The sequence below is a fragment of the Colletotrichum lupini genome, chromosome 4 (genome assembly GCF_023278565.1).
Source record: "Colletotrichum lupini chromosome 4, complete sequence".
Lineage (NCBI taxonomy): Eukaryota > Fungi > Ascomycota > Sordariomycetes > Glomerellales > Glomerellaceae > Colletotrichum > Colletotrichum lupini.
In genome coordinates, this window is record NC_064677.1 from 1,088,340 (window position 1) to 1,104,080 (window position 15,741).

Sequence of the window (15,741 nt, forward strand, 5' to 3'; positions counted from 1 at the left end):
GTAGTTAACTATATATACTATTTTATTATAATTTATTCTTATTTATTAAGCTTATAAATTAAAATAATAATAATAATTAAAAAAGAAGCTCTATAAGTCCCGTATTAATTTATTAATATATAATAAGTTAGGGAGGGATAGTAATTTAAATATAAACGTTCTATTTATAATACTTATTTAAATTAAAAAAGAGCTAATAAATAGGGGCTTAGGTAGTACGAACTTATTATTTTATTATTACTTAAGTAGCGCTTTAAGTATAACCTTACTTATTAAACTATTTTTAATTTAGGAGTTTATATTCCTGTTTATATTAAAACTAACGTCTAAGGTTATTATAATTAAAATTATAGCCCTTAGTATAGGGGCTAAGTTATTTAAAAAGCTCTATAAGTATTTTAAATTTATTTATTTTTTATATAAGCGCTCTTTATATATTATAATAAGGATTTCTTTCTCTAATTATCGTTCTTATTCTTATAGTTTTATTAACTTATTACTTATCGTTTAGTTTAAATATTAATAAGTAAGAGTAAAAAGTTCGCTATTTTATTTAAAATTCGTTAATATTCTTAATAATACGGTCCTTTTACGTTATTATTATATTATTCGTTTTATTATACTTCGTTTTTATATTATTTATTAAAGAGGAGGCAACTTTAGGGGGTTTAATAAAAAAGAGTTATTTTTTTATTATTATTATAATACTAATTATACTCTCTTACTACGTCTCGTTTTTGTTAATATTTTAAGTTTTTAACCTAGTCCTCTTTATAAATAAAAGTTTTAAATTATTAATAAGTATATAATATAAAAAAGAAGCTTATAAAAGTTAATTATTATTAAAGTTTAAAAAATAAATTATTAAAATCTACCCTTTTTTTAAAGTATACTACTAGCGCTCTATATATACCTAAGCTGCTCCTTTATTACTTAGTCCCCCTCTTTATGCCCCCTGAGCTATCCCTTAACTAACGAGGCCTAACCGGCGAGGCCTAATATTTAGTTTCAGCTAAGCCTTCCTCATGCTATAACAGGTACCTGCCAGGTAACTAGTCCATCTAAAGAGTCAGTAATTTAGATAGTGGTTAAACCAGTGCGCTAGCACCAGCAAAGTGGACTGGACGCTTCCAATCAAAGGTCATTAGGAATCTTGTCACATTGCGTATCGTCCTCGAAGGAGCAGTTCCGTAACAATTTAATACTTAAAACTTGGTATTCATGAGGCTACGTCAATCTATGATTGTGTCTTCTTCTATTCCTCGTACTTCTTCATAACCTCTTCCTGGCTGGCAGGCATCAAGCCACCTTCAGGCGCAGGGTTCTTGGACTTGAAATAGTCGCTCATCTATTGACACATGAGCATCAGCATACACTCTTACACATTAAAGAGTGGGGGTGGAACTTACCTCTCCCATGGTCACCCACTCAACGCCTTCGTGCTTGTTAATGTGCTCAATGATCCGCTCGTGCATGAGTAGCACGTGGGGCCGACCCGAAACATCGGGATGGATGGTCATTGGGAAGATGAACTCATCTTCGAAAACAAGGATCAGTTCACGAAGACTTAATCGTCAAACAGGAAGGGGTGGGGGGGGTCCCTCAACTTACCATATTCTCGGTAAAAGTAGTCGAAGTGGTCTCGCCAGATGTCTTCAACATCCCTGTCGGAGGGCAAGATCAGCCAGTGCCCTCATAATTCACATGGATGTAACTCAAAGACTTACCTCGGGTTCACCCAACCGTGTGAGTTTGCGGAGTTCTTCATGAACATCATCGGGGGAAGGTCATCAATATACCATGATCCGGGAATCTCGACCAACCCCGTCTCTTTGCCCTTTACCAAAGGCTTCATCCATTCCTCTGCCTTTTTGGTATAATCAATCTTGGTCCAGCTGTCACCAGTCCTCAACCAATATGCTTGGCAGTCGTGGTGCGACATGGAGTGATCATACTCGATACCGTAGCTCAGCATCAGCTCAGTACCTTCTTCGCTCGTCTCCCACCACGGGGCAACGCTGCCCTTGGGCGGCTTGCCGCAAAACTCTGTGAGCATCTTCCACGTTTTGTCCAGAACGTCGCGCTGCTGCTCTAGCGTCATGTCGACAGGGTTCTCATGGCTGTATCCGTGCAGGCCGATCTCGTGGCCTGCATCCCGCACCATGGCGCATTCTTCTGGGAACGTCTCTAAGGAGTGGCCAGGAATGAACCAAGACGCTTTGATGTTGTACTTTTCAAACAGCTTCAAGAGTCGACGTGTACCAATGGTTCCAGCCCATAGACCTGTTCAAGCGTCGCAAGGTCAGCGGTGTAAGCCCCAACTGGTGGTGAGACTTGACGACGAAGACCCTCCATGAGTGCAACTAACCTCGACTGATGTCACTAGTACTGTCTTCACCACCATATGACCCGAGCCAGCCGGCAACAGCGTCGATATCTACACCGTAGCTACGGTAACGGCCAGGTTAGTACGCATGCATACGTGACAGCACTACCGTGTCTTGCTCGAGGGACCACTCACCAAACGAGAACCTTCTTCTTTCCCATTGTAAGTACTGATAAAAGATTGTCTTGGGGTATGATTGATTAAGTGGAAGTGGTGAATTTGTCTCTGTGTATAACCTAAACACTCTGTACCTGAAGGTAGACTTTATGCTAAGAGCTTCCTTAGTCTGTATCACTCCAGCTATCCCATGAAGCACCACCTGTCATTACTTTGATATTATCCAGACCAACTCGGAGGCACCAAAGCTCAAGCTCGTGGAAGCTTCCCCGCAGGCAGAAAACGTCTCCACAATGACTTGCCAGTTCGCCGTCGATTCAACTGCATCTACGCTTATCGACGCGGCATCATGTAAAGTCTCCCCATTCTTGATCTTCAATGTGTCCTGCAGCTTCTGGACGTACGAATGCACCCACCAATCGATCCTCTAATTGGATCCTGTCCTGGTTACACTGCTTGAGCATCTTTGGCTGTTGGTCATTCCACTTCTGCATTATTGTTGTTCTACTGACCGACCCCGCCCCCACTTCCACCCTTGACTTCCCCATTTTCCACTTTTGAATGTTCCCATTCTTTAAACCCAAGCAGCTTTTCGTATCTTGCAGCAAAGATAAGCGAGGGATGGCCGACTGCTTTCGATAGCCCCGCATACTCCAGAAAGGAGACCAAGGAACTCAAGATTGCAAGCATAATTTGACTCATGGAGAGTGAAGATTGGCGTTGTTACAATGCAGCGACATTTGAAGCGTAGGATGGGGTTCGGCGGCAACCCCTTGCAAGCGTTTACGTACCTGCACCGATGCTAGGCGCTAGAATGGGGGTTGAATTTGCGATCGGGGTGAACACTCGGCAAACTAACAGTGCAGTGATAGTTGTGGAACGGGAACAACCGCCATCTTAAGTAATTCGCTGATAGTGTCACCAGAAAGGCACTGAAGCCATGAACGTTCCAAGCTCGTTGCAAGTTTAGTTGTCAATATCGATACGCGATCTCATCTCACGCACACCGAGGCCCTATTCCGACTTTGGGAACATTACTGGAATCCTTACAAACCCCCAATCTTCTTTGCTGATTGAAACTTGCATGAGCCGTAAAGCCATCCGTTAGTATTGAAATGTCCAAGGTATGTCAAAAACTCAGTACCATCTCGAGCTAGTTAATATTGATGAATCAAGTTTTCGCTTAAAGGCCGGGTTGCTGTAGTCACTGGCGGTGGCCGAGGTTGTGGCTTGGCATTCGCCCAAGGTCTCGCCGAGGCTGGGGCAGACGTTGCCATTTTTGATCTGATAGACCCGGAGCCATCTGCCTTTGAGGAACTGTCTTCTACAAACGGGGTGAAAGCAAAAGCATATGTCGTCGATGTAACATCGATCTCCAGCTTGGAAAAGGCCTTTGCCGCTGTGGCAGCCGACTTTGATGGCAAGCTCGACATCTTCGTCGCTTGCGCCGGTGTGAACAAGAACGTTGAGTTTCTGGATACTGAAGAGGCAGACTTTGACAGGCTGTATGGGGTCAACTGCAAGGGCCTCTACTTTTCAGCAAAGATGGCCGCGAAGGCAATGATTGCCAACGGCACTAAGTGCGGAAGCATAATCTTTGTTGCAAGTATCGCATCGTACATGGCCATTCGCTCCCAACGATCCACTGCGTATTGCGGTACAAAGGGAGCAGTACGAGCGATGGTCGCTCCAATTGCTGCCGAGCTGAACAAGTACGGGATCCGGGTCAACTCCATCTCACCTGGCTATGTGCGAACAGAAATGACGGCTCCCTTTCCTGATCTACTTGAGGGGTGGAAGGACGAGATTATGAACGGCAGGGTAGCGGAGCCTGACGATATCAAGGGTGCCTGTGTTTTCTTAGCGAGCGATGCCAGCAAGTAAGTTGAACCTTTGATGAACACTCATCTACAACTGAAGTTGCTAACACTCGGAAAGATACTGCCAGGGAAGCGATATCTTGGTTGATGGTGGCGTGACCAAGTGGTAGATAGACTTTTCTCAGCTTAATTTGAACCTAAAGACAAGTTCCTCTTTCTACGAGTTCGGGTGATTTACATTGCCCAGTAAGCAGTGCCATGACAATTGAGTCATTCAGTTACAACCTTGCACGTGAACAATATGCGAAATCATAACGAAGTCATCGACGATACCGAATTGGGCGCAGATGTACTGTTTGGACGTTTATTGCCTCTTTGAGACGTCTGTAATGCAGTTCCATCACTATCACTACAGCTGCATGCTTATCTCTAGTAGCGTCACGTGCCGTTGACCTGCATATTGTCTCTTCAACTTTCATGACGTCTGTGTCTGACTCATCAATGCAACGAATCACCGTACTTAGTTTACAAAGAATTGCCATCATCATCTCTCAACCCTTTTCAAGCCGCCGCTTGTCATTAATATTCGGGTTCCTAGACTTGATCGCAATGGGCCTTTTCGCCAACCTGTTGGCCATTGCCGCCGAAGAATCGCTCAAAATCTTACTCGTTGCTCCGTTGGCTACGCTTTCTATCTATTTCTTCTTCAACATCTTCCTCCACCCACTACGCAAAGTTCCGGGACCACGGAAAGCAACAATCTCTCCATTATGGCTGTGGTACCATTCATATATAGGGGATGAGACGACCTCGATCGAAGCTCTGCATCGATTCTATGGTCCAGTCGTACGAATCGGCCCCAACGACGTTGACATTAGCGACGGCGCGGCTCTTGCACCGATCTACTCCGAGAAAGGCGGGTTCCTGAAAACAACATGCTATAGCAATTTCGACTTTGACGGTCACCCGACAATATTTTCGGCGCTAGATCCTGCACACCGGGCCCTTAGATCAAAGGCTGTTGTCAGCATGTTCAGCCCGGCCTCTATCCGAAAGGAAGGCGACCAGATACTGAGATCCTGCGTCGATAGGTTGATGGCGCATATCGAAAATGCAGCAGCTTCTGGCAAACCTGTCAACATGCTCAATATGGGCAGATGTCTAGCTCTTGATGCAGTGACGGAATACCTCCTAGGCAAGACATACGGAGGTATTGCGGAGCTGGAGGCAAGCAGAAGCACCAGGGACTCAAGCAGCCTCTCTGCCAGCGAGTTCGTGGACACCTTTGTCGCAGTTGGAAGATTCTTCTTGCTTCCTAGTTGGATCTTTCACGCCCTCGAGTGGGCTCTCCCGAAGTTGTTCCCGGATCAGAAGGTCGACCAGTCGATGGAACTCGTAACAAAGTTCTGCGATCAGGTCGTCGCCGAGGCCGACCTGGAGAAAGACCAAACGTACCAGGCTCGTTTACTGCGAGCTGGCATCAGCGAAGAAGAAGCTGCTGTTCAGTGTATGGATTTGATGTTTGCCGGCACAGACAGCACTGGCATGAATTTTGGTGCTATTTGCTGGCATTTGGCACAGTCGCCCTCAATCTATCAGAAGCTCAAAGACGAGCTCGCATTGCCAGAGGTATCGCAAGCCGACCCGCAAACTCTTCCCTACTTACGCGGCGTGGTGCGCGAGGGTCTTCGAATGTCAATGGCAAATCCGACTCGTCTTCCACGCGTTGTGCCGCCCAGCGGATTCACATTCGCAAGTAAGATGCCTTCTGGGGAAACGGTAACTTTTGAGTTCCCGGGCGGAACCTGGATTGGATGCGCACCATTTAGCCTGCATTTCAACGATGCTGTCTTCCCTAATCCGCATGAATTTCAGCCAGAACGATGGCTTGAGCCTAGCGAGGAAATGCTACGCGATGCCATCCCATTTGGACTTGGACCGCGGCAGTGTATTGCTCGGAACCTTGCTTCAAGTGAGCTCTTCTGGGCAGTCAGGGCACTAGGTATATCTGGGGTGCTGGATGGGGCTAGAACAACAGGGCTGATGAAGGATGGGATTATTGTTGACGAATGGTTCAACTCAAAAGTTCCTGGGCATGCTATTGAGCTGATATGGGAATCATCGTAGTGTGGACTTGTAACAAAACGTCATTAGGACGAATTCGGAATATCTTGGTATCGGCCTCGGAGACAGTCCGTCACCTCTCATTGTCAAGCTATGTTATGAAGGCGAGCGGGGCCAAAGGCTAATCGAGTTTGTATTCACATCCAAGCTGGTGTGGAATCGAAAGGCTTTGAAGTAGGTTCGGGAGATGAACTATACAGCCACATACTTGTTCACAACCAACGCAAGGCGTCCTGCTGATCCGCCGCAAACCCCTTGACCGAACTTTCGGACGGAAATTAGACCGGGGCAATTGACCGCGAAATTTCGACTTTAAGTCAGTGACGCTCTGCGTCAAATATCCTATGTAGACGTAGGATGCTAAGGATGCTTTGACCATACCGGCTAATATTTCAACGCCAGTCGTTTGGGTTGGCCCGAGTCGCCCGAGTCGCGGGACCGGCTTCACGGCCCCAGTTTTACGTTTCGACACGGACATACGGACCAAAGCGGACGAAACCCGGACAAAACCCGGACGAAAAAGTGGGCGAATATGGGACCATGAGGCCGCAACTATGCAATAGCTGGATCTCCTCTGTGTTGGCCCCCACAGCTAGCAAAACCGTTAAAACCGCTCAGGGCCAAGATGACGGGCCAGTGAGGAACTCACTAACTGTCACTACTTGTACAGCAAAGATCTCGCATCCATACACATCTTCCGCCCAGGAAAGCAGGAGTCACAGCTCGGAAGCCGTATCTTCCCTATTCACTACTATCAAAGCCCCAGCCCTCCATGAATCGCAGGTGGATCTTGACTGGCCAGAGAGGCTTTGAGAAAAGCCTCAAGTACGAGGAGAACGTGCCGCAGGCCGATAAGTTGGCAGCTCACGAGGTTCTGGTGGAGCTACACGGTGCTAGCTTGAACTATCGCGAACTCGCAATCGCAGACACAACAGTAAGCGAATCTCAGCATTGCGGACATCCATGTTCTGACAGTCATATAGGGTACGGCAGCTATCGCCGGCGTTATTCGACAACACGTCGTGCCTGGTTCTGATGGTGCCGGCATTGTCAAGGCGATTGGCAGTGCCGTAACAGCCTTTAAGACCGGTGACCATGTCGTCACTCACCTAGCTCCCAAACAAGCCGAGCGTTGCGGGGATTATGAGTTGCCGGTTTACCAAGACATTGTGGAGGGTCTTGGCCAGACTATTGACGGAACTCTACAATCAGAAGGCAGATTCACAGAAAGCGGGCTTCTTCATGTCCCTACATCTCTTGGTTGGCCGGAAGCTGCAACTTTGACTTGCAGCGGCCTCACCGCCTGGAACGCACTCTTCGGCCTCAAAGGTAGAGAGCCTCGATCCGGTACATGGGTGCTTGTTCAAGGAACAGGTGGTGTGAGCATTGCCGCGCTTCAATTGGCGGTAGCTGCTGGAGCTACCGTCGTCGCCACGACATCATCCGCAGAAAAGGAGGAGAGGCTGAAGGCACTCGGCGCAAGCTACACTATTAGCTATCGAGACAACCCCGAGGACTGGGGTGTCAAGACGAGGAACTTCACTCCAAATCAGGCTGGCTTCGACATTGTTGTCGATGTTGCCGGCAACGAATCACTGTCTCAATCGCTCACCGCGGTGAAGACAAATGGTGTGGTTGTCTCTGCAGGCTTGGTCGGAGGCAAAGCCGAGGCTGTGCCCATGCTGGCTGCTCTCATGCGCCCGTGCATTGTCAGGGGTGTGATCTTGGGAAGTCGGGCACAATTCCAAGATATGATCCAGTTTATCGAGGAGAAGAACGTCAAGCCGGTTATCGATGACAAGATTTTTGAGCTCGCGGAGGCAAAGGCTGCTTATGCGCGATTGAAGGAGAAGAAGCACTTCTCCAAAATTGCTATCAAGATTGACCACTGATGTGTGCACTGGCCGAGTTCAAGTATAAATAGGCGCAATCTGTTTCCAGTTTCTGATAGACTCCTAAAATATTTGGGAAGCTTCCATTGTCCTCGGAATACGATTTCCCTGGAATCACACATGAACGCCGGCCATTGCTGTATGAGAGTTCCACACGGGTTGCTGTCGTTGCGCTCAGAACGCACCAGACACGAACTCAACCCAAAACATGAAGGGATATCCCTTCCATCTGTGAAGCTGTCAAACGAAATCAGTAGAAGAACGCGAGAAAAGATGTCTGCTTCCGCATCAATGGCAGTCAATCCACTCAGACGCATGAAAGACATTTAAGACTTCTGCATTCTCCGCTCCGACAAGGACTGTACCGTGTACGACGCGACAACAACACTAGGAAATTCACCACGTTTGGTGTGACCGTCGGTAGCTTTGTCGCGACTTCGGTGTAACCCAATCAGCCAATGATAGACGACAGGAAGTCTGTATTTGCCGTCGTAGGAAAGTTGACCGGGTACATGGTGTTCGTGGGGCTCGCGGGTGTGGTCTCACTAACCGGGTTCGCACATTTCTCACACTCGGAAAGTCGCCGTCTTGGCATGCCCAAGGAAAGTATGCATTCCGACTGAACATGTTGAGAATATCCAGAGAATGCGACAGTTGACAAGCGTGTATCCTTATTAGATGCATTTCCAATTGATCAGGTCAGGTCTCAATGAGGGCATTCCCCAGTAATTGGGGCTGAGGACCGGACCAAATTGGCTTCTCCCTTGAGCGACGATAAAGCTCCAAGAATATACGAAAGAATGACCTAAAAAGGTATAACGGCTGAGAAACTTTGAGTGTGAGGCCCTCGACAGTTTTCCAACTCAGACAAGTGGCGCAGGGCAGTAAAACTCCCTGGCATTTGGAGAAGCCTCAAGTGAAACATTGTGGCATGCAGAAAGTGCACCCTGCGCCCCGTGTCTAAGTTGGGAAACTCTTGTGACCTTTATACTTTAAGCCTCGCTTTCGAGTCTTATTATCACCTTTCGGGTCTTTAATTCTCAGTATTTTCCCCTCGACTCAACAGTACCTTGGACACAATCAAGAACTTGTCCGCAAAAAGGTCCATTAGTCTCTACTTTCGTTGACATATCTTCCACATCGCGAAGATGGAGAACATGAAGCTTGAGGATCCGGAGGCGGCCCATCCAATGCTCAAGCAACCGCTTGAAAGGGTACGGGATTGGTTTTCCGGAGTCCGGGCTGGGGAATCGCATTACGGCTTGCTTCAAGGCAATGAAGCGGGCTCATCGACAGACCTGCCGATGGCAGAATCATCAGGGAGGTCATCGCCCTTTTCAAGACTTTCGACCAGCTGGCGCCCTATGAGTCCAAAGGCCTTCTTCTGGGTACTGGTGCCATCTTACATCGCTCGCATTTTTGGCCACGCCACGGAGAACTCGATAATCCCAGCTCCGAACAAAACATCCTATCTTAATGGTCTTCGCGGCATCGCGTCACTTATCGTGGCCCTTCAACACACGATAGATGGAGATGTAAGTGATGAAGAACTCTTCCCGCCCAACGACATTTGTTCAGATCCAAGCGTCTGCATTCATCTACTATCTGAACAGTTTGAAGCTTTGCTTTGAATCAATTTGACTGACCATGATATCACGCAGTATCCGCTCATTCACCGCGCATGGGGCGATAGCGAAGAAAGTGTCTACGTGGTCCAGCTCCCGTTCATCCGCCTCATACATAGCGGAGTCTTCATGGTATCGGTTTTCTTCGTCATCAGCGGCTTTGCTCTCACGTATGGGCCCTTGAGCAAGTCTTACGCAGCCCAAAGCGCGCCAGGCGGACAAGGCCCAAACCCCATCAGCTCTTTTCCATCTAGCATCTTCCGGCGTCCGTTCCGACTCTTCCTCCCGACTATACCTATCATCGCGGTCTCTACCGCTTTGGTTCCCTTCAGTGCATTTTATGCCCTCAACAGCACCGAACCTATGGGGCCTGTTGCCGATGGCTTCTGGAGCCATGTATACTACGTCTGGACCACGTTGATAACCATCATCACCTCCGGCTCGGCCAATACTGTCATGCCCCAGGGCTGGACTCTGGCAGCCGAGTACCAAGGATCGCTGCTTGTGTTCCTGGCTTGTATGGCTTTCATTAGAATGTCACCTATGGTGCGATTGCCAGCCACTGTCCTACTTCTCATCTACTCCTTCAACCTTCAGAGAGCAACGAACTGTCTGTTTATCGCGGGAATGTTCATCGCCGATTTCCGACTTTTCCGGGCGAAGCTGCCAGACTTACCAAAAATGGTTCGTACGGCCGTCACCGTCACATCATGGCTGCTGCTTGTGCCCATTATCTTCTTGGGCTGCTGGCCGATGCATGGCGACGCTACCCAAGCCCCTATTTATTCGTGGTTTGCTGGCTTCAACACGTTTGGCTTCGGTGTGCATCCATTCTTCCAAGGCACATGTGCCGTAGCTCTGGTACTAGTATTGGAGAACCTGCCTGTCTTACAGCGTGTTCTCAATACGAAGCCGGTACTGTACCTGGGAGAAGTTAGTTTCAGTTTCTACTTGGTGCATTGGGGCTGCGGTAAGAATTTCCTCAGTTATGGTCTGAAGCTCAAGATGTTGGCAGCCGGGTACAGCTTGATCGTTTCGTGGAGCACGCTTTTCGTTATCGCCATGCTGTCGATCATAGTGCTCGGGGATCTTCACTGGCGGCTTGTTGATCAGAAATCCGTGACCTTTTCACATTGGCTAGCCAAGAGACTTGGTGTATCGTAGACTTGGGGAACAGGACTGGACATAATGTTTTCTTTGTGAAATCTCAGCATTGCCATCAATGATCCTTATCTCAAATTTCTTTAAATCACACTTTGCTACATGCTTTTGAAAATTTGTTTACATGCTCCTCTAATAGTGACGCTTCATGCAACAGCGATTTGCGCTGGTTGAGCTTCCTGAGCCTTTACCTTGTTAGCCGTGGCTTGCTCCAGACCCTGTTTGTACAGTTGTGCCCTTCCATACGACTCTGCATACGAAGCAGAGACTGCTTGCTCAACCGTGACCGGTCCAAATTTGGCTGGCTGCGTCGCTGACTTGCAAGTGGGGATGCATTCAACCAGGTAGTCTGGGTTGCCAGAAACGAAAACGGGGATTGAGTAGCGCTCCTGGCCAGACTTGTTGATGACCCTGTGAATGTTGCTCTTGTACAACTCGTTGGTCCATCTTGCCATGAGATTGCCCAAGTTTACAACAAAGGCACCTTCCGTTGGTGGGACCTAAGAGTGGCTGATTAGCATTATTGAAATATGAAGTGATTAAGAGCGGTGCTCTGCAGTAGGGAGTGGGGGTTCCACTTACGTCGATCCATGTCTCGTTCTTCTTGTCCCATACCTGCAGGCCGTCGACCTCATCCTGAAGCAGCATGGTAATGGCTCCGAAGTCAGTGTGGGCACCGATTCCGCGAGTCAACTTCTCGTCCGCATCCTTGGGTTGAGACGGGTAGTGCAGAAGTCTCATTGTCGCTACAGCTCCATCCATGAACTTGGAAAAGTAGGTCTCCTCCAGGTCCAATGATAGTGCAATGACCCGCATGAGATCCGAAGCAAGTTTGAGAGCCGAAGAGTAGTACTCCATTGAGGAATCCCTGAAGCTCTGCAAGTCGCTACCCAGACCCTCGGGCCACTGGTTTGGTCCACTGTTGAGCTTCTTGTTGATGAAGTAAGGGTGGTCCTCAGGGATCTCGGCACCAATGTAGAAGCCTTCCTTGAGTTCTGGTTGAGTTCCCTCCTCAAGGATCTGTGATCTCAACATCTCGTAGCCGCGGTTCCATGTCGTGTTCTCCTTAGCGACCTTTTGCTTTTCTTCGAGAGGCATAGCAAAGAACTTCTTGGCACCGCTCATGGCAGCCTTCTGCTGCACCAGAGGCACGGAGTGGCCAACTATCTGGAAGAAGCCATTGTACAGGCAGCTGTCACGCACTTGGTCTACGACCTTTTGTTTCTGAAGAGGGTCTTCAGAGTAGAAACCTAAGGGTGGATATCACTGTTAAGACCAAGCTAACTTTTTTCGGCTGCTGCAGCACGAGGTTCTTTGCAGACTCACCAGAGAAGTCAATGATTGGAATTTCGAGCGCTGCCATGTTGCCTTATTGGAGTATTTCTAGACGGAAGATGGTATCGTCTTTGAAAATACCTGGATCTGATGCTATGATGTTGGCTGATCGCAAGCTTATGGGTGCCGGTGTCATATGTCGTTAGAACATCACTCAATCTTGTCGTAATAGATCTTTGCTGATATAGTTGAAGTTGCTTCATGAGATGCCTGGAACCCTGCTCACTCAATTCATGTGAGCTTTAAGGTCACCCACCCCTCTCCCTTCGCGTCTCGGCTCCTCGTGCTCGCCCAGACTGGACACTTGAAGAGTGGGGTGCAATGATAGCATCTGGTGTGGTCGCACCATCTCACGGCATCGCCCGAGAGTAAGTTCGACAGCTCGAAATTGATACCACCTTACTCACTGATAAGCGTTGGTCACACTAAGGAAGATTACTCGCCGCGGATGGTGTTCCGTTCTCGGCCTCCATTTCTCCCCCTCCGGAAAACCCACTTTCCCCTCATGCTACGCATAGATAAGATCTACTCCAAGATAGCTCCTCCGAGGGCCCAACAAATTCTCCTGCATATGCATACTCATGCGAAGAGTTCCTTTGCAGGATCAGAGGTCATAGTAGAAGCATGTTGATCGCCATGCAACCCGGGCTTGCAACTACGTCGCACTAAAGATGGATTGGGAGTTCGGTGAGGGCTGTAAAGTTCAGCGAATCGTAACCGCAATTTTCGATGCTGTGCATGCTTGGAACCCCACTTTTGGTGATAGTCTTTCTAGAGTCATGTGGCGACTGGACTTCAGGCCAGAATCCCATACGAATCTGCAACCAAGCTGGCAAGCTGGAGACTAAGTCCCAGTCAATTTTGAGAGGGATCAGGGTTTACAGTATTTTTCTAGAAGCAGCAACAAGACCTGACTGACCTACGCACACACCAATGCTCTCGCCGCCGTAGCTCAGTCATCGGCGCTACATCACAAACAAGTCACCAACCTAGACAGAGGAAAGGAATGCTGTCGTAGAGAACTGGATTGCAATTTCGTTTGAAAGGGTAGAAACCCAGATGCTAGGAAAGTCACGAGGCTAAACCAACGCTGAAAGTTCCATATGCCATCATACATCGTATTCCGTACAGCCAGGCCGTGCCGATATTGATCATCACATGCACCAACAGAGCGTATGGCTCACCAGGCTAGTTCCTCTCGGCCACCACAGTTGGCTTTCTCGAGTTCCGAGCAGAAAGCCTCGTCTTCATTCAGTTTCCCTGTGCCCGTCTGGCCGAGTAGGTTGGGCGTGGCTGGCCAGATTTCTCGGCCTCCTTGCTCCAACTCCCTTTGCCGGTGCTTCATCACCTCCTCTCGAACCGTGTTTTGAAAATGAATCGGGCCCTGAGCGAATGTGTCAGCATTGGACTGTAGTGCTGGGATGGTATCAAGAGTTCCTTGCCGTACCCTCTCTTTTTCTGGATGAAGCTCGCCGCTAATGAAGACGCCAGCACTGAGGTTTTCCTGTGCGCCAATGCACAACTCTCGGTCTTCCTCTAGCACCTGCTTGTAGAACGCATTGATGGCGGCGAACTCGGCATCGGTGGAATCGTGAGAGCGATACACCTCGTTCTCGATTCGGGTTTTGGTTGCGCTGATTGGAATCATTCGCTGGATGTAGAAAAAGTTCTGACTACAGGTTTCGTCAGTTTCTGCCCTTTTGTGACTTCTGAATCTTGACACTCGTTATAAGGTCACTTACGTGATCGTCACTGAAGTTGAGGGGTAAAAAAAGGTGATCGAGCGTCGAAACTCGTCTTCCTCATCTTGAGCCTTCTTGTTGATGATCTCGTGCTCCAAGCAACCTCCACTTGGCTTTACTTGATATTTCGTCAAGTCCGACACTCCCGCAATCAAGGGGTGTGATGTTGGGCAATGGTAGCACTCGTTGTAATTCTCAATGACGGCCTTCCAGTTGGCCTCCAGCTCCATATCCCAGACGTGGTCATAATTGTAGCCTCCTGCAAAGTCAAAGTTTTGCATACGCGGCTTCTGGTAAACACCGCCAAACTCGTCTTCCCACTTGACGTCTGGTTCGCCTGCTTGGAGGTTCACCCAAATGAAGCCAGCGGGATCCACGCGAACGTGGATTGGGAGAAGGCCATTTTGGCTCTTGTCGAAGCCGGTTACCGTATCGAATCTCGGCGCTTTGGCAAGATTGCCCTTGAACCCGTATGACCAGCCGTGGTACTTGCAGCTTAGTATGCTCGCCTTGCCAGACTTCTTCTCGACGACAGGATATGCTCGGTGGCGGCACACATTGTGAAAGCCGTTGATATTGCCATCGCGGTCTTGGACGAGGAAGAAAGGGAAGTCGGCGTAGACGAAGGAGACAAACTCGCCCGCTTGTTTGAAGCGTAGCGAATGTGTCACCAGGATCCACTTTCTTGATATAATTGCTCTTCTCTCGAGCTGATGCAGTTCTGGAGACCTGTACCACGAAGCTGGAAGACTTCGTGAAGGCTCTGGCTTGGCGTCGTTACTTGCCGAAGAGAATCCAAGGAAACGCAACATGTCGTTGAGGCTGAGATGCAGTGAATTGTGGGTACTTGTTATAGAAGACGCAAACAACTGTTGCAACGAAGTCTTTGATTGGGATCACAGTCTGAAAACTATGGGTACTGCATCTCCAATCCTGTCTCCCCTCGCGTCTTCATGTTTGATGACCTCTGCTACTTTAAGACCGCAATTCGGAGGCATGACTTTAGGCCAAGAATTAGTCTAATCCGTATGTATCAGAGGTGGGGAAGATGCTTTGGTGAGTTGCTTGATAATGCTATTGAGAATGGGGGTGGGGTTGGTGGCTATTAGGCTGAGGGGGCCGGACACAAGCATCCGGATGTTGATAAGGGGGCCTATAGATCCGATAAAGGCAAGTCGGAGCAGGTCGGGCGCCGGAATTCAATTGCGATGGCCACCCAAACGCGCGGGGTATCGACAAAGTGGCAGATAGTGATAGAGTAATTTTACCTTTTTCAGTTGAAAATGGTGAGTTGACACATATGATAAATAACAAAAAGATCATATTGGTCGCTGACACGAGCCTGGGAAAGGAGAAGCCGCGTCTAAGCGAAGATGGCGGCGATTCGAAGTGCGCAAGACCAAGTGTCGACCTGAATTATGGCTAGATTGAGGCTTTACCATTTCCTCAGTCTGAGACTACTACTGCTACCCCACTACAAAGACCAGCAAACATTTCTTTTGAATCCCAGTCGTGGAAACATGTGATATACGGGAGTAA

The 15,741-nt window shown here is 48.4% G+C and overlaps 6 protein-coding genes across 6 annotated transcripts; 3 read left to right on the plus strand and 3 right to left on the minus strand.

Annotated features, from left to right (window-relative positions):
- Window positions 1–1,255: 1,255 nt before the first annotated feature.
- On the minus strand, window positions 1,256–2,547 carry CLUP02_07434 (polysaccharide deacetylase; the record flags this gene model as incomplete). Its single annotated transcript, XM_049286429.1, has 6 exons — window positions 1,256–1,348; window positions 1,410–1,537; window positions 1,612–1,664; window positions 1,728–2,283; window positions 2,369–2,448; window positions 2,522–2,547. The coding sequence occupies 6 exons, from the start codon at window positions 2,545–2,547 to the stop codon at window positions 1,256–1,258; spliced, it is 936 nt and encodes a 311-aa protein (XP_049143572.1).
- A 755-nt stretch (window positions 2,548–3,302) lies between these two features.
- CLUP02_07435 (cytochrome P450) lies at window positions 3,303–8,339 on the plus strand (the record flags this gene model as incomplete). Its single annotated transcript, XM_049286430.1, has 12 exons — window positions 3,303–3,377; window positions 3,429–3,460; window positions 3,515–3,606; window positions 3,693–4,383; window positions 4,442–4,489; window positions 4,594–4,677; window positions 4,719–4,805; window positions 4,890–6,446; window positions 6,478–6,598; window positions 6,850–7,083; window positions 7,118–7,381; window positions 7,431–8,339. The coding sequence occupies 12 exons, from the start codon at window positions 3,303–3,305 to the stop codon at window positions 8,337–8,339; spliced, it is 4,194 nt and encodes a 1,397-aa protein (XP_049143573.1).
- A 120-nt stretch (window positions 8,340–8,459) lies between these two features.
- CLUP02_07436 (uncharacterized protein) lies at window positions 8,460–9,068 on the plus strand (the record flags this gene model as incomplete). Its single annotated transcript, XM_049286431.1, has 4 exons — window positions 8,460–8,592; window positions 8,671–8,749; window positions 8,812–8,945; window positions 9,043–9,068. The coding sequence occupies 4 exons, from the start codon at window positions 8,460–8,462 to the stop codon at window positions 9,066–9,068; spliced, it is 372 nt and encodes a 123-aa protein (XP_049143574.1).
- A 419-nt stretch (window positions 9,069–9,487) lies between these two features.
- CLUP02_07437 (acyltransferase) lies at window positions 9,488–11,128 on the plus strand (the record flags this gene model as incomplete). The annotated part of the gene is made up of 2 exons (XM_049286432.1): window positions 9,488–9,874; window positions 10,001–11,128. The coding sequence occupies 2 exons, from the start codon at window positions 9,488–9,490 to the stop codon at window positions 11,126–11,128; spliced, it is 1,515 nt and encodes a 504-aa protein (XP_049143575.1).
- Window positions 11,129–11,271: 143 nt separating this feature from the next.
- Window positions 11,272–12,488, minus strand: CLUP02_07438 (2OG-Fe(II)oxygenase superfamily protein; the record flags this gene model as incomplete). Its single annotated transcript, XM_049286433.1, has 3 exons — window positions 11,272–11,625; window positions 11,708–12,375; window positions 12,452–12,488. The coding sequence occupies 3 exons, from the start codon at window positions 12,486–12,488 to the stop codon at window positions 11,272–11,274; spliced, it is 1,059 nt and encodes a 352-aa protein (XP_049143576.1).
- Window positions 12,489–13,449: 961 nt separating this feature from the next.
- On the minus strand, window positions 13,450–15,200 carry CLUP02_07439 (Rieske domain-containing protein; the record flags this gene model as incomplete). The annotated part of the gene is made up of 5 exons (XM_049286434.1): window positions 13,450–13,522; window positions 13,645–13,844; window positions 13,908–14,133; window positions 14,203–15,024; window positions 15,103–15,200. 5 exons carry the CDS (start codon window positions 15,198–15,200, stop codon window positions 13,450–13,452), a joined length of 1,419 nt encoding a protein of 472 aa, XP_049143577.1.
- Between the last annotated feature and the right edge of the window lie 541 nt (window positions 15,201–15,741).